The sequence below is a fragment of the Lottia gigantea genome (genome assembly GCF_000327385.1).
Source record: "Lottia gigantea unplaced genomic scaffold LOTGIsca_31, whole genome shotgun sequence".
NCBI lineage: Eukaryota > Metazoa > Mollusca > Gastropoda > Lottiidae > Lottia > Lottia gigantea.
Window position 1 is genome coordinate 796,841 of NW_008709027.1, and position 21,240 is coordinate 818,080.

Below are 21,240 nucleotides of genomic sequence, written 5' to 3' on the forward strand. Positions count from 1 at the left end.
TTTCTAGTGCTTACTTACTTTCTTAAGCAAAGTAATTTAAATATTGAATTTTTTGTTTTGCTTTATTATCTTTCATACCATTGCATTACATTTGCTTATTTTAATTTTCAATCAACACTTAACGGTACCTAAGCTAGTCTTTTCTATCTTAGCCAATTTTTCATCTCTATTTACACCTTTCATTTTTTAACTTGTAGAGTTTCCTTTTTTAATGAAATAAATAGAATCATTTTATATATATGTACATATGATTTTGTAATGTATTTAATGCAATAGTATATATTGTATAATGAAATAAACGATTTTTGAAATAATTTGTTTTTTCTTCTGTTCCATTATACGCGCTTCGGAAAGGTTCAATTACCATCAACTCATATTTTACGAGTTAGTACAATCTGATACTATTAAAGTTTGAGCTGCATATTTGTGTTCCTTATCATTAGGTTTGGTATTGATACTGAATAGTGGGAGTCGACATGGAAGAAATCCAGCTAGGTTCATCATGGCATAAAGTATTGATTTTGGACAACCACACAAATCAACATCAATATATTTGATCGGTCTACCAGATCTTTCAGCGTCGCCATGGTTCGTATTACATACACGATAAAAATAAACAAAATTATTTATTTACAACGCCATAATGTATATGAATATATAATTTAAACATTTAGAGTATGTCTGAAAAATGGGTTATACAAGGAGTAATTCATGTAGTGTTTTAGACATAGTGACGAACGTGAAGATTAAAAGAAAGTTCAGGTTAATATTAAATTGTTACAAATCATTTATGGTAAACTGCTCAAGTCTCTTTTCGGTGGAACTCCGGTTGGTTTTTCAATTCCTTTCATTTTTTCTTCAAACTTCAATATTCTTAAAAGAGAGGGATAGAAAATATGTTTATGAAAACCGGTTTTCAATGGAATCATGACCGCGAGATTTTTGTCCAACATATAAGTAATCTACCCGCTCAGAAAAACTATACGTATTTCAATGTTGAACAAAGAAACGTATATGTATACTATATATACGTTTCTTTGTTCAACATTGGAATTGCCTGGTGTCAAAAATAAACGACAGAATTCCTCTAAATCCATAAAACTAAGTAACAATCCATTATCCGCTTCTAAGCCTGTTTCAAAATTACTAAGTTTGATGAATAGAGATCTATTCTTTAGTCAAGGCTAAGTCCAACTGGTAAGTCCAACTGATGAATATATGCTTGAGACTTTAAATTGTCTGTGCATTCTATGAGGCAGTATATCTTTAATAAAACATAGGAACTTACAATTTGAGAACCGAAGACTTTTTGCCAAGCATCATTTGTAAAAATTCACTATAAGTTATCGTTCCTGAATTGCTGATATCAACTTCTGCTATCATTTTCTTCAGCTCTAAATGTGTTTTAGCTTGGCCTAACTTCTCCATCATTATTTTGACATCCATCAAATCTGAAAATTCAACGTTAACCTTAGAATGAAAGTGCTACTGAAATAATTCATGATTCAACAAGGAAAGCAATCATATTCTTATTCTTAGAAAACTTGTATCAAGCAGAGTTTTACGTTATTGATTAGTGTGAAAGGATCGACCCTTATCTGATGGACATGACTATTTTCAAAATACAATATAAGCAACTTGAATGCCTCATATTCTGAACGTTAATACTTACTCAGGTCGCCTGATTTATCTGCATCATATTCTATAAATTGTTCTGGAAAACAGTTAAAGAGAAGTGTTAATTGGAGATAAAGGTCATATTCAAATTGGTGATATTCTAAGAAATTGTACACTTCTGCATAAAAAAAAAAACACCAGAAAACAACTTCTGAATTGAAGTGGTAGATCATGCAAATTGTAGAGCATCTTTAAACAGTATTTGCACATATTTGTGAAATCTATATAGGCCTATACCAATTTTTTAACGCCCAAACTATCTAAAAACGTAAGGTTTTCAAGTTCGTTGTGATTTTGAGTATGCCATGGTGGAAGAAAACTACAGAGTTATGGTATTCGAAAGCTTTCAACGAATAATATCGAGCAATTATAAAACATCAAAACAAGGTCACATTGCTTAATAATCAATTGTACTCTCAATTTTTCCTTAACCCTTTTAAAAGAAATTCAGTTTGATCAAATAGATACAGTGCCATAACATAGATATAAATAGCATACTTTAGAAATATTTTCAGGTATAATTAATGACATTTTTGATAATGAAAATGTTTTACAAAAAAAGTGGAATGCCCCTTCAACTTATTTGATGATGATTAAGGCCACTTCAATTTTTGGAATCCTGATTTGACATTCTCCGAGCAGTGCCAGAGAAATTTAGAAATAGAGAATGGGCGAAAGGACGGGTACTATAAGGTAACATCATTCTTACTTTTATAACTACCAAGTTGATCTTCTAAATCTTCAACATCCTGCCAGAATTCATCTTCCAAAAATGTCTGTAATTAAATTCGTTCTACATCAGCTAGGAAAGCAGAATCTTTTAGATTGTCTATTACGCCTCTCAAACATGATGTATTTTACTCTTATAATATGCTACAGAAAGTTTTTGTCACCACACATTACACTGTACCAAAACGACTGATCTATCAATATGTAAAGTATTTCTTACCTGATTTATTTCATCACAAGTTAACTCAATTTGTTTCAATAACTTTCCAAATTCTTTTCCACCTGTAAATCATATACAATCTTGAATACAATTTCGTAAAGTGATTCTATTCATTTTACAATGGGAAAGAATAGCCTACGCCCCCAGGTATATTATATTCATTTAAGAAACGAGGAAGATGTGGATTATTATTTCGTCTTTATTTACTTATGTCAAAAAATAGTAAACTTCCCCCTTCAAGTCCGCTTCAATTTACTTCCCATGTGATATTATTTAATCAATAATATTGTTGTTCCAAAACTTCCTATTTGAATAACGGTACATGACGTTGTGTTAACATAATGTTAATGATATCATAATTTTATCTGAGGTCATACCCTCGGTTCTCAACACTTTGTCTACTATTCTTTTGTCCTTAATGTTTGTATGCAATTTCAGAATTAATATGTGGTGTACTTTGACCAGTTTTTTGTGCTTTGTCCATAGCGAACATTTGGATGTTTCAAATGCGCCCCTCCTCTTTAATAAAAAAAAAAAACACGTATATGCCACATGTTTGGAATTCAAGCATACTCCACTTGTATATAATTTTCACATGTTACTTACATAGAACTATGTTGAGGAATGTAAACTTTATGTATTTGTACATGACTGAAAATAGATCAAGTGTCACAAATAGCCGGATAACAATCGATGACCTTGGACGTACAGTCATATAATTGTACTGACCATCGCGACACTTCCTTTCTCAAGAACGATAAGATCTATATATTACATATTGAATTCAGAATATATATGTAGTGAATATAAGTGTACTATATTCTACGAGCGTATAATTTGGATTGGTGAAAGATTTGAGTGTGCAGTTCTTAAGTCTAACATGACATCAGGAATATGATTATACAAAGAAACATGTTACCACAAAAAACAGACTCATATCGAGTAGTGGTAGTAAACCAAATTAGCCACAAGGGAATTTATTCATTGACCCTATATAATTCGCTAAACTTATTACATTAATGAGTCAGTACATTCTCCAGATGTATATAAAACTTGTTTCATTAATAATTAGGTCAAATTCCACAATGATGTTCTCCCATAATAATCATTTAGGATAATCTAGCTTTACTTAAAACTTTGTTAATTACAAAGAGGAAGCTCTTTTGTGTAGGCTAAGAAAACACAAGATCAAAAACCCTTTACTACTACTACTACAAAGAACAGACATTAAGTCCCTGGCATTACACTAGATCTCCCCCACTCCTGTAATATTCAGCTATAATACAAAAAAATTTCAATTACCTTGGTGATTTTTGACTTGTGTTGTCATTTTGCCTGAAATATAGTCGTCTGCTTGAAAATCACAAGTTTTAAACTTCCTTTCTTGAAATCTACTACTCAACACACCGACACATTATTTATAGCTCGAATCACGTGACCAAGATTTGTTGTCGTGGTGTTCGAATCGAAACTATTAAAACTTCCTTAATTGTTACAACAAAGAGCGGTAAATCAGCTTAGTTGTTGTACCAACAAACATTTATATAGTCACAATTACGGATATAACACTGGGTTCTTTACTGAAATGCAAGGGGTAGTAGGGCCTACGTAAGCTAAATTAGCCAACTTTTACTCCCGTGTGCAATATTAAAATCAGACTTGACGAATACGTTGCCTAATTAATTTATCACACTCCTGTATTTAAGCATTTCAGTCAGCTGGCCAAATTAGCTAAAACAGCTAAGAAAAAATTTGATGGCTAAGTCTTGTTACAAGCAAGCAAACATAATGTTCATTACGGGTCACTGGATATTGTGAAGGTGATAGCTTCAATCCGGTTGTTGACCACTTCATGTAAAGGTAAGATAGACTGTAACATTTTAATTCTGCTTCTAACGATCGAAAATAGCTCAAATTCGAACTTGATCTTCGTTTTATGAATATGTATACACATACCGAATTTCATTTGATTCCATCAAAAAGCGTTTTTAGAGTGTTTACGAGCACTAAGCACTTACTGTATAGAGGTTACGTAAGAGGCTTAAATCTTGAAAAAGCCTTAAATTTAATCAGAAATAAACTAAACTTTCTCAAACCTTCCGATTTAGGTCCAATAACATCCATTTTAAGTTTGATCAAAATCGGTTGAAAACTAAAAGATTAATAGTATATTGAAGATTTTGGAGCAAGGGCAATAACTCTGCTTCTAACAGTCGAAAATAGCTCAAATTCGAACTTATCGTTTCATGAATATGTATACACATACCGAATTTAATTTGATTCCATGAAAAAATCTACTTTTTAGAGTGTTTACGAGCAATTGATGTTGATAGAAGCACTTACTGTATAGAGGTTAAAGGGCGATAACTCCTCAAAACTGACGTAAGAGGCCTAAATCTTGAAAATGCCTTAAATCTTATCAGAAGTAAACTAAACTTTCTCAAACCTTCCGATTTAAGTCCAATAACATCCATTATAAGTTTCATCAAAAATCGGTTGAAAACTAAGAGATTAATAGCATATTCAAGATTTTGGTGCAAGGGAATAACTCTGCTTCTAATGGTCGAAAATAGCTCAAATTCGAAGTTGATCTTCGTTTTATGAATATGTATACATATACCGAATTTCATTTGATTCCATCAAAAAAATATACTTTTGGGGCGTTTTGACAAAGTCAAGGGCAATAACTCCGAAACCGATCACCCGATTGTTACCAATTTTAAACTTAACTGTGATCAATATTTGCATGCAAACTAAGTTTAATCAAGATCTACTAAGATTACCTAGTGACAGTATGTTAAATTTTTCTTTTTTTCTCGTTCCAAAGGGGGAAGGGCGTGGCACCATGGACCTTTTTAATACGCCACTGTTACAAGCAATGTGAATGGAAAATATACGGCCTCATTTCCATGACCAGGTTCAATGAGAGACAGGTTTTTGGCAAATTTAAGCAACTAGTCCGTTTTTCTCGACAATTCAACAAAGAGATAGGCTACTTTCGCCATTGAAATAACTCGCATGCATTTATCACCAATAACATCATTATAGTTAAATAGATAATAACGCCAGTGTAGTATCGACAATCTGCTGGTTAAGAACACTTTTTATCACACAACAGCTCTTAACTCGGGTACGTAACCCAGGTTCATAAATATGATACGACCTTGAAGCACAGGTTAATAAGGAAATGCAAATTAGGTAATCTATTCATGCACCATATGACTCTCTAAAGGTGACTCGTTATGTAATTAGTGACGCGCATGAATTAATCACGTGATTGTTTTTTGTAACGCGCAAGGACATTTTGTAGAAATGTGTAAAAAGGCTGACCTCAAAATGAAGGCCATAATATTATAGAAAAGAGAGCAATAGAAAAAAAGGAAATGAAGGAAAATATGCATTTATTGTACAGTTGTGTGATAAATTAATAGGATCTTGTAATATGGAAATGGTAGGCTATGCACTTTCACCCAGGCGACGAGACGTCTCCTTGAGGTCGCCAGAAAGGAAGACAACCAGTTCGCCCGGAAGTCGCTAATGTCTCCCAGACGCACTAGTCACGTGGTCTCTTACGCAGGTCAAGCAACGGCCTGAACACGTCGCGGAGACGCCACTGCGATGCCTCCTTAGTCTCCAACAGGTCGCAGAGATGTCTCTGCTCTCACAGACAAAATTAGTCTCCGCGACGTCGTCGCAACTGATGGAGACGTATAGGCCTATTCGAAAATGAAATAATTTTCGAACATGGTCGAAAACCCCTGACTCTCTAGAGACTAGGTTATCCAACTAGTTTCTAGACCAGATAGGCCCTTTAATACTTGATATATGATGTCGGAAGTAAGATTCCGGTTTTATGGTCGTATGCATCTCGCGACCTTTGTTGACATTCATCTTTATAGCAATGCAAACGGCCGATGGTGGCGCTGCGAATCGCCGATCGTAAAAATGGCCAAATGACAACTCCAAAAAGTAGGTGATCTGTTACGGGCTAAGGCACACACGGCATATTTTCTCAAGCCTCATTGTCATTTCGTGGAGTAAACATGTCAATCTTGGCGAAATCGAAAGTTTCATTTCAAAACTCTTTATTATTGAGTCAGGGCTACCTAATTGTTATTTTTTATAGAAAATATACTAAATTGAAAAGATGACATAGCCAAAAAAGTGTGTTAAAATTCGATTTCGCATATGAGAACCCATTGAGTATATATTTTAGGTTCCTATCTTTAATTAATACTAAAATTCGGCATTTTAACTTAGTCAAGACGGTGAAATATCAATTTTCAGTCACCGGACGCCTTTCCGGTGTAACGGAGCTTGAATTGTCAAAAGCACTTATTCAAAAAAAAAAAAAACCAAAAACTGAGCGATATTCTGATTCTATGATCTTTTTTTTAGAATTTCATAACAACATCATGCGTTCCTACATTCCCAAATCTGAATTGGTAAAACACACCCACACAGGATAACAAATAACGATAAAGTGAAAGTAGACCTTCTGATCAAATAATTGAAATAATATGCAATTATCCGTTCAAAATATACTTTAAATTAAGAAATGATAGTTTTAAATCATTCATGAGTTTAGTGTTAGCCTGCATATAAATTGAAATTTCATGAAATCAACTTCAATTTTTAGTTTGTGTTACGCTTCAAGAGTGTTCCAAAATGGCCGCCATTACAACCGTTTTACGCTGGAAAATTTGCGGAGACCATGTTAAGGTCGCCATGCCCCAAGAGTGGGATAAGCGTGAAGGGAGCGTCAGATACCGTATGGTTGGTCGCAAATATTCGCCGTTGTGATCTCCACGGATTTGAGAATGTCTTTAGGCAAGCGTAATAACATGTCCATAAATGTAATAAAGATAGCTTGCCATGGCAGGCAGCTTTGATTTTAAATAAAAATATTTGGCAATTAGAATTACCAGTATTAAATATTCAACCTTCAGACATACACTTCTTTTGAACTCTTTGAGGCAATACTGGATAATATTACCAAGTTTCATCAAAATCTGTCAAGAATTGGGCCTTCAAGAGTGTTTACAGGCTAAAACTTGAACGCGTTTTTAAGAAATGAAATGAATGAAGTTTTACGTCCTACTTTTCTGCACCATGTGGTCTAATGAAGACGGGCAACGCCATGCAGGGTGCAAATGAGGGAAATTATGCCAGGACAGCGGCATTAGCCTGCTCTTTTTCGATTTCCAACTGTCGAGGGATCTTAAACGTGCACAGCCTGTAGCACACGGTGCCTCGGTTTATTGTTCCATCCGAACGACTAGACGCTTTTTACATGTCAGCCCCTCTCACTTGCATCACTGACAGGAGGAAACCGGGTTGAAAAATCCGAAGGTATTATCTCGACCTATGGCGGGATTGAACCCTGGACCTGGATTTTCGTTAGGGTTCATCTTCGTGTGATAACATACACTCACACCAAGTTTCGTCAAAATCCGTCAAGAATTGTGCCTTTTAGAGTGTTTACGTGCTAAAAATTGAACGCGTTTTCAAGAACAAGGACAATAACTCATATAATTATTTTTCGATTTTTCTGATTTTCAAAAGGGTTCATCCTTGGGTGATTGCTAACACTCAAAACAAGTTCCATCTAAATCCGTCAAGATATGTGCCTTCTGGAGTGTTTACCAGCTAAAAATTGAACGCGTTTTCAAGACAGGGCAATAAACTCATAGTAAATATTTTTCAATTTTTCTGATTTTCGATAGGATTTATCCATTGGAGATTACAAACACTCACACCAAGTTTCGTCAAAATCAATCCAGAATTGTGCCTTCTAGAGTGTTTACAAGCTAAAATTGGACGCGTTTTCAAGAACAAGGGCAGTAACTCATACTAATTATTTTTTGATCTCTTTGATTTTAAATAGCGTCCATCCTTGGGTGATAACAAACACATCAAGTTTCAACAAAATCCGTTAAGAATTGTGCCTTCTAGAGTGTTTACGATCGTTTTGAGAACAAGGGCAATAACTCATACTAAATATTTTTCGACTTTTTCTAGCGTTTTCTTGCCATGCAACGCGGTTATTCTCGAGGCCCATGCACGAATGAGTCAATTAGTTCAAATCTTCCCCTCATATGTCATTAGCAACAGTCAGGTAATATTCATGATGGTAATAACAACAGGGTAATTAATACTCATGGATATGCTACGACAAAAACAATATAATAATAACCTACAAATGTAGTTGTAAAATGAATTTAGCTTCCCAAATACGCAAATTAGATGAGTCGCACCGACCAAACCGCTAATACAATTTATTAAAGGGAAAGTACAGGAATGAAAAAGATAGCTTGCCAGGCAAGGTAACATACACCCACTACCATCACCCGATTGTTACCAATTTTAAACTCGACCGAGATCTCATCCATATATACATGTACATGCATGCCAAGTTTCATGGAGATCCGATAAAGGCACATTTGACGCTTTTTTTTTTTAATTCAAGGGCAATAACTCTGAAACCCATCATCCGATTATTGCCAATTTTGAATTTGACGAGATCTCATCGATACATACATGCATACCAAGTTTCATGTAGATTGGATAAAGACTGAAGTCTCTATTGTGCCTATAAGGCAAATTTTACGCATTTTTTCTAAGTCGAGGGCAATAACTCTGAAACCCCTCATCCAATTCTTGCCAATTTGAACTTGACCAAGATCTCATCGATACAGACATGCATACCAAGTTTCATCAAGATCGGATAAAAACTGTAGCCTCTATCATGCCTACAAGGCAAATTTGGCGCGTATTTTCTAAGTCAAGGGCAATAACTCTGAAACCATTCATCCGATTATTATTATTAATTTCGAACTTGACTGAGATCTCATCAATATATACATGCATACCAAGTTTCATGTAGATTGGACAAAGACTGAAGTCTCTATCGTGGCTACAAGGCAAATTTGACACGTTTTTTCTGAGTCAAGGGCCATAACTCTGAAACCGTTCATCTGATTATTACCAAATTCGAACTTGACCGAGGTCTCATCAATATATACATGTTTACCAAGTTTCACCAAGATCGGACAAAACCTGTAGCCTCTATCGCGCCTACAAGAAATGTGAACAGACGGACGGGCGGGCGGGCGGAGTATAAAAAGAACGTTAGTACAACTTTATCTGCGTATGTTCACCTTTTGAGGACGGGAAAGAAAATAGCTTACGATGCAAGGTAACATACGCCCACTGGCAGCTGTCAGAAATGATAAAACAGTCTTTAGTGACTAAAGTACGAATTTTCTCATATTGAAGAAATTATTTATGCTGAATAATTCCACAAAATTTTTTAAAATCAATATCAATAACCCAAATACAACAAACAATTAAATCACACAGCTCTAATCAAGGGCAAAAACAACTTTTGACGCGTGTTTACAAAGTCAAGGGCAATAACTCAATCAAAAATATCTCTTGTTAGAACTTGTCCGAGATCTTATCAATTCCAATGATCACACCAAGTTTCATCAAAATCGGTTGAAAACTGTGCGTATTTCGTAAGTTAATGGCAATAACTCAAAAACATTTCATCGAAAATGCGTCAAGTTAGAACTTGTCCGAAATCTTATCAATTTCAATGATCACACCAAGTTTCATCAGAATCGGTTGAAAACTGTAGCTTCTATTGTGCTCACGAACAAATTTTGACGCGTTTCTACAAAGTCAAGGGCAATAACTCAAAAACCGTTCATCAAAAATGCATCAAGTTAGAACTTGTCCGAGATCTTATCAATTCCAATGATCACACCAAGTTTCACCAGAATCGGTTGAAAACTGTACCGTCAATCCTGCTCACAAACTATTTTTAACAAATTTCGACGCATTTTAACAAAGTCAAGGGCAATAACTCAAAAACCGTTCATCGAAAATGCGTCAAGTTAGAACTTGTCCGAGATCTTATCAATTCCAATGATCACACCAAGTTTCATCAGAATCGGTTGAAAACTGTAGCGTCAATCCTGCTCACAAACTATTTTTAACAAATTTCAACACGTTTTAACTAAGTCAAGGGCAATAACTCAAAAGCCGTTCGTCAAAAATGCGTCAAGTTAGGACTTGTCCGAGATCTTATCAATTCCAATGATCACACCAAGTTTCATCAGAATCGGTTGTAAACTGTAGCTTCAATCCTGCTCACGAACTATTTTTAACAAATTTTGACGCGTTTTTACAAAGTCAAGGGCAATAACTCAAAAACCGTTCATCGAAAATGCGTCAAGTTAGAACTTGTCCGAGATCTTATCAATTCCAATGATCACACCAAGTTTCAATAGAATCAGTTGAAAACTGTAGCTTCAATCCTGCTCACGAACTATTTTTAACAAATTTCCATGCGTTTTAACAAAGTCGAGATCTTGAAATTTCAACACACTTTGACAAAGTCAAGGGCTATAACTCAAAAACCGTTCATCGAAAATGCGTCAAGTTAGAACTTGTCCGAGATCTTATCAATTCCAATGATCACACCAAGTTTCATCAGAATCGGTTGAAAACTGTAGCGTCAATCCTGCTCACAAACTATTTTTAACAAATTTCAACATGCTTTAACAAAGACAAGGGCAATAACTCAAAAGCCGTTCGTTAAAAATGCGTCAAGTTAGGACTTGTCCGAGATCTTATCAATTCCAATGATCACACCAAGTTTCATCAGAATCGGTTGAAAAATGTAGCTTCAATCCTGCTCACGAACTATTTTTAACAAATTTTGACACGTTTTAACAAAGTCAAGGGCAATAACTCAAAAACCGTTCATCGAAAATGCGTCATGTTAGAACTTGTCCGAGATCTTATCAATTCCAATGATCACACCAAGTTTCATCAGAATCGGTTGAAAACTGTAGCTTCAATGCTGCTCACGAACAATTTTTAACAAATTTCAACACGTTTTAACAAAGTCAAGGGCAATATCTCAAAAACCGTTCATCGAAAATATGTCAAATTCGAACTTGGCCGAGATCTTATCAATCTAAAGCATCAAACCAAGTTTCATCAGAATCGGTTGTAAACTGTAGTCTCTATAGTGCTCACAATAAATGCGGACCGACGGACCAACGCGACGACAATATACGACCACATATTCTTGTGGGCGTATAAAAAAGGGCAGCGACAACAACAAAAATATTCATTGAAATTCTATTGTTTTGAAATGTGATTGGTATGTATTTTTTTTTAGATATCATTTAATGAAACATTAAAACAATAAACAATAATCATTAACATTATTATCATCATTCAGGAATTAAAAACATGTAAAAATGTCAAAATCATATTTATATAGGTCTATTCTTGATGAATTGACTAAAAAAAAACTCAATATGTAGAAAGTAATGTAAATTATGCAATCTATTAAAATTATAAAATGTCGAAAAATTGGCAGGAATTGCATGTAAATCATTAAATGTGTAACAAACTAACAATACAAACTTAATTTTATAAATAATAACAAGGTCAAATACATACACCATTAACATGCTATGGTGATCTGATGACTGAAAATAATAACAAAACATAACGAATATAAGAAAAATTTCAGAATAAAATGGTATTGGAATATACAATATGGAGCGCTGTAAACACTGCTAAGTTTGGTTCAAGAAATTAGATTATTACCTAAAAGATAATCTTCATCTCTTGCCTTCCTCTGCAGAACACTGAAAATACTGCTTTAATGGTTTCAGAATATTTTTCAAAACTGTAACACTCCAAGCTTTTCCTAGTAATTTCTGGCGTCTGGTTGAGGGCAGGTTTTGAACATCTGTGTAGTGAGAGGGGAAACCAAATACTCTAAAAATCAAAACAAATCAATTGATTCTTTGTGTAACAAATTCGAACTTGACAGATATCTCATCAATATATACTTGCATACCAAGTTTCATCAAGATTGGATAAAAACTGTAGCCTTTATCATGGATACAAGCCAAATTTGACGCATTTTTACTAAGCGCAATAACTTCAAAACCGATTGTTACTTGACCAAGATCTCATCAATATATACATGCATATCAAATTTCATTAAGATTGGATAAACACTGTAGTCTCTATAGTGCCTACATGAAATGTGGACAGACAGAGGCAATATACGTCCACATTTTCATGTTTACCTTTCTAACTCTGGTATCCATATGCCTGCATCCTGCCCATCCATTTTAATAGGAAAGCCTTTATCATCTTTACCTAGTCTTAAACTATTAGTACGAGTTGTAACAGTACGTAACTGATCTACCGTGGCTTGACGTTTACATTTCTTGGTAAGAAAATTGTCTAACATTACCTTCTCATGACTATAGGATGAAACAGATGGAGTACTAAAATAACAAGTACATTAACAAACAATTTTTAATTTTTATTATGTGGCACTGGTGTAATCTAGCAAATTTGAATAGTGAAGTTACATAAATTGAGTAATTTCTTCAAGATAAGCCTATCCTATTTCCCATTGCCAGAGGTGATAAACAAAGTGAAAATTTATAGCCCTTAAAAGAAAAACAGTAGACCTATTTATTATGTATCTGACAGACCTATGTGTTATGTATCTGAACCCTTGCATTCCTTGCACTACAAGTGTCATAAAAAAAAAGAATTTTGGATCATGTCCTAGAAAAAAATCAAGAGAATTCAGAAATGTGCATGCAATTACTTAGTCTAAATATCTAGCATGATCTTCTTTTTATGAACCTCATTACAAAATATCATATATTACCTAAATAATCCTGGTATATTACCCCAGAAATAACGAGATCTGTTCTGAGCACTGAAATAACTTGAATTCCACATAGCAGCTGGGCACTGTAAAAAATACCATATCATACAGATCTAACTTACTAACTTTTCAACAGTGTTTTCTCCATATATGATGGAAACTAACATCCTGCAGATGGATGGATACAAAAAGAACCTTCCATTATAGACCCGGGTAGTTGTACGACCACAAATTATCAGTATTCTGGTTCAGTAAATTTCATGTAATGTAATGATATTTCTAACAGCCTTTTGAGCTGGATTCCTCTGCTACTTCAAGATTTCTTACCTTTAAAAATCTAGATATTACTTTCTTAAATTCTAATTTCATTGATGCTACATTTTCAAACAGCCAGAATAAATGTCTCTGTTTATCTTGAAGTTTCCGAATAATTTCTAGAATTCTTACAAAATCAAAAAATAGTATACCAGTCCCACCTGCAAAAGGTAATAAAATAAAAATTTTTCAATAAATATTGAATTAAACGGATTTTCATTTATATAATGATCAATATAATGTCATTATGGAGGTAGCTCTGGTTCTATTGCTCAAAAAGGTCTGTTGTTCTATCATAGTTCAACTTACCAAAATTAAAACCTTTCCTCTCTGGATTAGCTAATGATAAATCATTACAAGGTGATGCTCCCAATAATAAATCTATAGGTAGTATTGAAGATATCTAGTGAAATAAAGAAAGAGAACTGAACTTAAGTTTCAATTTCAATACAACTGTAAGAGTGTAAGCAATGTACAGTAACATTGGTATTAAAAACAGTCATCAGTCATCCAGCCTACTTCCAGATAATTCTTTAAAATCTCTCCTAAAGCTAATTTGGATGAATTGGTTGGAGCTTTAATTTACTCTATTCAAGCCTTTACATACTCTTCAATTCTACTGAAAAAATTAACATATATACAAACTATTTCTTCTGTGATTTCTGTTATATCCCCAATTTGTTGTACAATATCACCATGATGAACAGATGTCACTATCATAGCATCACTATCAATTTCACTAGCATAATATTCCTCTACATTCATACCTAATTCTCTTAGTACCAGAATCCCTACATTGAAATCAGGATTTAAACTTGGACATTTAATTTAACCACATGAACCACAAAAAGTGTTGTTTCTACTAATGGGTATCATACCCAGGGTATGCACCAGGGTGTATTCTGTCCTGGCAAATCGCAATTTCACAACCATTGTCCAGTATTTTTATCTACTTCTTTTACGTAGGAAAGAAGGAATTTCCACAAAAACTCAAAAGAATAGAAAATGAAAAATACTGTCTACCTGTTCCAATTCCATCAAATAAACTTAGCACTCTGATAGGTCGTTTCGTTTTAAACATATCATAGGTTGGTATCTACAAATTGTAATGGGTCAATGTTTTAAACATTTCAAATTAAATTTTTAGTTAATTGTAACAGATCAACAAATAAAGATCACGCCTCCAACTTCACTCAATTTGTTTGTAAGAACTCTCTGTATCATATTTCAAAGGATAACAGAAGTTCGCCAACCACATGCTTTCATTGAGAATGTAAGATGTGTTTCAATCAAACATGTTTACCTCATGAACCATTTCTGTTTCGAAAAATTGAATTATTCTTTGTTGCCAGTCTTTATTAGGTTCTATTAGTCCATGAGATTTAATATCAAATTCAGTACACATAAAACATTGCCAATTCTTCTTTTGCTCAATCTGAAATTGAGATGTATGTCTGAAGATCCCCAGATTACAGAAGCCTGGTTAATACCAATGAGCAGTTGAAAAATTCTATATACTTGACAATAACTATAAATCCATCAAGTAATGATAACAAACTGGATACTTATACTGAAGAATCATAATGTTGACTAAAATGAGCAATCTCACTGTAAAAAAAAAATTAGTACATTGACTTGAAGATGGTTTTCCTTTTTTTTTTAGTGTCAAATTTAGCAAACTATTTGATTAATTGGTGTTTGTAATGAATTATTACGTATTCTTAATCATATCATTATGTTCGTATGGCAGATGATAAAGAGTTTTAACCAATCATAAATGTTCATGAATGTACAGTCTGGATAAACAAAAAAAGACTTTTTGACCTTTCTTGATCAGTCACTCATTGGAATTCTGCTGGTAATTATGAATTAATTATGGACATATGAGACAAACTGGTATTTTTCCAAGTCATAAGAAAACCTATACTTTCTATTCATATAAGTATTAGCATTTTCATTTTCATAAATGAAAATAAGGGAACCCATCTTTAAAGAATTAAAATAATGTAAATCTAGTTGTACATTACCTCTGTCAGAATAATAGAACCAGCCATCTCATCAATACATTCCACACAGTACACCCTACAATATATCAGACATTTTTATTCTCAACCAGGTACAGGCAAGAATCCAGAACTGTTTGTGAAGGACAAAGGATATCTTCCTATTTTTAGGTGATGAAGACTGAAAATTCAAATATTCAAGTTCTCTGACTACTGCCCGAATTGATTGAACACTTTGCCTAGATTCTAAAAGATTAAAGTCAGTCCTTGGTTATTTGCTCTTTATGTAAAACAACTAGCAGAGCAAATGAATAGATCCGACGGTTCATCAAATACAAAATATGGAACATCAAAATTATGTTACTTCACATTTGTTGATATATCAATTAGGCACTGCAGGGAGAAGGACCTGGTATAAATCTTTGGAGTTGTTTGGGGAAATCAAGGAGTGAGTTACGCAAAACTATTCTTTTAAACAAAGTGTTAATTTACAAACACTAACACAACTAATTCTCATAACTATGATTTATATACATGTATTAAGGAAAATTTTGACCTGGAAAATTATCTCACTTCTTTGCCTTTTAATTTGAAATGGTCCTAAGCAAGATTTTTCATATTTTTCTATACATGACTTGCTAGTTGAAATAGGTAGGAGAAATAAAACTTAAAGATTGGTAGAAAATGAACAACACTTCATACTAGTTTGCCCTATATAAGGAGCTGGTAGGATTATTTTTACCAGGCAAGATTATCAAATACCCCTCACCTGATAAACTCAAGCACTTATTTAATGATGTATCACACGTGGCTAATCAAGCTCAATATATTAAATAAGGATTAAGTATCAAGGGAAATTTCAACCCTATTATGGGAGATAACTCGTTTGGTCATGTAGACATCAACTTGACTAAAGTCTTTCATTGCTACTTGTCTTAATTATTATTACCTGTGATCTTTTTACCTTGATGTCATGTAGACATCAACTTGACTAAAGTCTTTCATTGCTACTTGTCTTAATTATTATTACCTGTGATCTTTTTACTTTGTATACTATAATTATTATGTAATAAAATGTACTAGGCCTTGGCCTTGAAGTATAGATAATAAATGATTGTTATTATTTTAAAGCCATGCAAAGGAATAAATATGTGATCATACAAGTAGATATACAGTGGAGCCGCGTTTATCCAGTTGCCAATAATCCGGAAACCCAGATATCCGCACGCTTTTTACTGGAAACGGAATATTTACTATGTAAAAGTAAACATACATTCACAGCTGTGTGTATTATATGCCTATGCCTAAATTGAATAGACTACATACCTATTACAGCCTACTTTATCACACAAAAATACTGTTCCACCATGTCCACATATAGAGCAATATGCCTAAAAATCATTGAAATTGAGAGAATAATACTTCAACTTCTACTCACATTATAATTTGATGAATATATAAGTTTCCAATATAATTAATAATGTAAATTGTACAATTTCATCTTTTTTCTTTTTTCACATGCATCATATTAATTTACTAAAAAATTTTGATATGTTACTTACCATAACTCCATCTTCATCCAAGGCATAAATTGTCTCCAAAATATCAACCTAGTAGAGCGAAAAAACTTGAGACATTAAGACATTAAGACATTAGGATAGGTAGTGGTTTACTATAATAATAATAATAATGATGTTTATTAGCATTAAGTACATACATACTTAGCTTGTACATATTAAATAGCTACATAAATAAATAGATGACTATAACATGCAGCAAGGATAAGGAAATTGTGATAAAAAGAAAAATGGGACATAAACTATAAATGAAAAAATAACTCATTATAACTACAAAATTATGTCCATCAAATTATGTGTTTTGAATGTGGGTTTCACATTTTATGAAAACTAAATATACAAAAGATGCCAAATTTTTCAGAAGTTTTCAATTATCAGTATTAAGCAGGTTTATAAATTTTTGTATACATTGATATGTGTTATAACATTCAGGTAATTTAGTGCTTCGATATTCATTATAAAGCTTAAACTTAGAGGTTAAGTACCACAATCTTTACAGCTTTACAGCTCTTAAACTTGAATAGTTTTCAAAATTCACAAGTTACACGGGAAACATTTCGTACCTTACACTTTTTGCAAACTCCACCTTTAAATAATGGATGCTGACAAACTATAGCTGCAGACGAATCAGCACAAGCTATACAAATATCTACAAAATCAGTTAGACAACAGAAATACATAACAATCTGTTGAATTGTTTCTCAAATTACTTTCTTCAAATTCACTTTAAATTATCATTATTGTTATACATGTATTCATATCTTTTAATTAAATAGACAAAAGAGCTTCAGCCACTCTACACAGACTACTGTCTTGAGATTCACATTAAGATTTCAGAAAGTTACCTTTAATTTCACATTTCCCCTCTTTAACTGCATCTATGGCATTTTCTACAGAAAATATTATATAGCTTAAAATGAAAATTGTAGGAGAGTCCCATACAGAATCCTAATCAATTTCAAACATTGACCACACAAGTGTTACGTATTTTCAATTTAGATGATTTTTCCCCAAGAAAAACGAGACCCGATTGTGATATCACTATTGCAAAATTGAGACAGTAATGACAAGTATCCCAATACACAGTCCCAATACACAGTCTCATAAAAAGTCAAGAAAAACTCATTGAAATCTATTCAACAAAAAAATAATATCTTTCATATTAATAACCTTTCCATTTTTCTACACTTAATATGTTCTATAAAATATCATACCTGTAGCACTTCTTTCTTCCATTTTATCACGTTTTGATTTAGGTAGTGGTTTTCCTTCAACTTTCTTTAAAATATCGGCTCCAATTTCTTCTAATTTTCCCAAAATCCAATCAGGAATTTTCTTGTCTTGGAAAAAAATGATGACGGTTCATTCAAAATCCAAATTAAACAAATTTAAATAGTAAAATATTGGATCAATATGAGAAGTTTATAGCTAAGGAAAACTGGAGCAAATGGAAGATACTGACAAAATGGAAAGTACTGACAAAAGACGAACTGTACCACCAGAATGTACAAATCTCTCCCTTCCTCCAAAGCAAGATTACTGATAACATGGCAGTGTTTTCAAGGACATTCTGATGTCAGTTTCCCCGTTCGACTGATTTGTAAATTTGAATTTGGGCTCCTCTAAAATATGTTATGTGGTCAATCTCATTGATGGGGCAGGACATGCTCATGCTACCTGAACACTGATACCACTCTATTCCATTCAATAAACCTGTCAAACAGTATACTTTATCATATTTATATACTTTCTTTTACCTGTTTCTGCTTCACTCTGTTTAGATCCTTTAATTAATCTAATTTCTGTTTGAGCCCATTCAATCAACTGTTCATTAGACATTGTGCAAGCGTTTAAACCAATTCTTTCACCATAAACCTACAATTATATATAACTGTTATAGAGCACAAGTAAGAGCATATTCTGCTAAATATACAAACAAATATTGATGGTTTCAAACACAATATTTGACTGAAATGGATGGTTTGTGTTTATGTTATCTTATAGAATTTAAATAATACTTAAGCAATTTCTATTGAAAAATGCAAGCTTACAGCAAACTGACCTTAATGATTTCACTTAAAGCTTTTTGAAACATTTTTCCTTTTCCACTGGACTTCTCTATAAAATTAGCTGCGAATGGAATTATTCTTTCTTGCTGTACCTGCAAGGATCATATCATAAGAATTCATTTCTACAAAAACAAGGTTGTCTTGTTAAATACTTCAACAAGTAATATTTCAATGATGTCTAATATCTTCAAGAACTAATAGAAGAAAGAATATAGGAAATTTTTGTCTAAATAGTATTACCAATGAAATTTTATGGTCACCAAACCAAAATATCCAGGAACAGCCTTTATTTTCTGTATATAGATGACACATAGATCCTTTCACTATAATACCTGGCCACCACTGTAATCCTACTAAATTGGCAAACACTAATCGTCCCATCTGGCTTTCCTGTATTCAATTGAAAAGAAATATAAAATGTCTTTTCCCAAAACACAAGGACAGATTTGTATTACAACAAAGTAAGCATGTTTCATTCAAGTAATTGTAAAGAGGTTTTCTAAAACAAATTATGTGACATTGATAGCATCAATTTGCACCATTCTAAATTCCACACAACGTCTAAACTCGCATGGAATATTGGAATAATGCAGGTAGCAACTTGTAAGTGATCAATGCAACTAATAAGCCTTTAAATGCAATGACATTTTCATACCATTATGACATTGCTGATGAAACAAAATAGCGGAATCACATATATTTTTAATTAAGCCAACAATCCAGTATAATAATATATAAGTTACTTACAATTTCAATAAAATCATCATCATCATCTTCAAGAACTTCAATATGGAACTTCTTCATTTTACCAGTTGATGAGGTTGGTGTATTTGACAAAGCATTATATTGTTCTGTTGGTTCACGTTTCTTTTCCATTTTGTTACGTTTTCTTGGTTGTTCATTTAAAACTTGAAAAAGTTGTCTTTTAACAGGATTTGGTCTGAGGGAATCATCTCTCATAGGACCAATAACAAATGATGTTTTGTTGGTTTTATTCTTCACCTTAAATTCAGTATAAAGTAGTCACTTCAAGTAGTCCTGTTTTAATTGTGAAATATAGATAATGCCAAGTCATAACAGCAGAACAATGCCAATGACGTTTGATCCTACAAAGGTCAAGGTCAACAAAGGTCAAGGTCAAAAATGCCAATGCCAATTACGTTTGATCCTACAAAGGTCAAGGTCAACAAAGGTCAAGGTCAAAAATTGAAAATTTTGAATTTCCAAAACCTGTTCCTTTTTTTGAACTATGAAGCGGAAACAACCAAAATTCTAAGACAAAGTGGCTTAAAATATGAGGTAATTGTGTAAAAAGTTCCATTTTGAACAAATGTATACTTTGCGAGTTATGCTCCTGGCCAAAAATATCAATAATGAGTAATTTAACCCGGAAGTGCCACGCCCAACTCAATTTTTTTTGAATAAGTTAATCAATATTCAAAATGTTACGTTATGTTCCAAATGTCAAGTTCCTACATAATAGAGGTCAAAAGATATAGGTCAACAAAAGTCAAAAAAGGTCAAAATCGAAAAATGAAAATATCCAAATGTTAAAACCCGTTCCTTTTTTGAAACTATAAAGCTGAAACAACTGAGCTGTTAATACAAACTGGCCAAAAGGATGAGGTAATTGTGTGCAAAGTCTCTTTTTGAACAAACGCATCCTATGCGAGTTATGCCCCAGCCCCAAAATGTAAACAATTAGTAATTCAACCCGGATGGGCCACACCCACCCCCATAGGTGAATTTATATTCAAAGTGTCTAGTTGTATTCCAAATATCAAGGTTCTACATAGAATAGGTCATAAGATATACATACACGAAGATCAAAAAGACACAAATATGGTAAAACTAAACTCAAATTTGAAAAAATCACGAATTTCAATTTTGCTTTAAAAAAGCAATTGTTCTATATCTATGTAAAGTG

At 33.1% G+C, this 21,240-nt stretch overlaps 3 protein-coding genes across 3 annotated transcripts in view; all 3 read right to left on the minus strand.

The window, feature by feature from the left end:
• Positions 1 to 608: 608 nt before the first annotated feature.
• Positions 609 to 4,009, minus strand: LOTGIDRAFT_216097 (hypothetical protein). The gene is made up of 6 exons (XM_009057711.1): positions 3,929 to 4,009; positions 2,627 to 2,688; positions 2,387 to 2,453; positions 1,673 to 1,714; positions 1,289 to 1,451; positions 609 to 873 (listed from the first exon to the last, which is right to left on the minus strand). Exons 1-6 carry the CDS (start codon positions 3,954 to 3,956, stop codon positions 789 to 791), a joined length of 447 nt encoding a protein of 148 aa, XP_009055959.1. The 5' UTR covers positions 3,957 to 4,009; the 3' UTR covers positions 609 to 788.
• Positions 4,010 to 12,273: 8,264 nt separating this feature from the next.
• Positions 12,274 to 14,745, minus strand: LOTGIDRAFT_119453 (hypothetical protein; the record flags this gene model as incomplete). The annotated part of the gene is made up of 7 exons (XM_009057712.1): positions 12,274 to 12,433; positions 12,751 to 12,954; positions 13,350 to 13,435; positions 13,677 to 13,825; positions 13,974 to 14,067; positions 14,310 to 14,455; positions 14,688 to 14,745. 7 exons carry the CDS (start codon positions 14,743 to 14,745, stop codon positions 12,274 to 12,276), a joined length of 897 nt encoding a protein of 298 aa, XP_009055960.1.
• Positions 14,746 to 14,967: 222 nt separating this feature from the next.
• The window catches only part of LOTGIDRAFT_232712 (hypothetical protein), a gene marked incomplete at both ends in the record, with an annotated part of 7,837 nt that continues 1,564 nt past the window's right edge, over positions 14,968 to 21,240 (minus strand). Inside the window, 11 exons of the mRNA XM_009057713.1 lie at positions 14,968 to 15,099; positions 15,692 to 15,746; positions 16,994 to 17,058; positions 17,230 to 17,277; positions 17,808 to 17,893; positions 18,090 to 18,134; positions 18,459 to 18,584; positions 19,002 to 19,119; positions 19,307 to 19,405; positions 19,554 to 19,703; positions 20,061 to 20,315. Of these exons, the coding sequence (XP_009055961.1) occupies positions 14,968 to 15,099; positions 15,692 to 15,746; positions 16,994 to 17,058; positions 17,230 to 17,277; positions 17,808 to 17,893; positions 18,090 to 18,134; positions 18,459 to 18,584; positions 19,002 to 19,119; positions 19,307 to 19,405; positions 19,554 to 19,703; positions 20,061 to 20,315 (1,179 nt within the window). The remainder of the gene's footprint in view (positions 15,100 to 15,691; positions 15,747 to 16,993; positions 17,059 to 17,229; positions 17,278 to 17,807; positions 17,894 to 18,089; positions 18,135 to 18,458; positions 18,585 to 19,001; positions 19,120 to 19,306; positions 19,406 to 19,553; positions 19,704 to 20,060; positions 20,316 to 21,240) is intronic.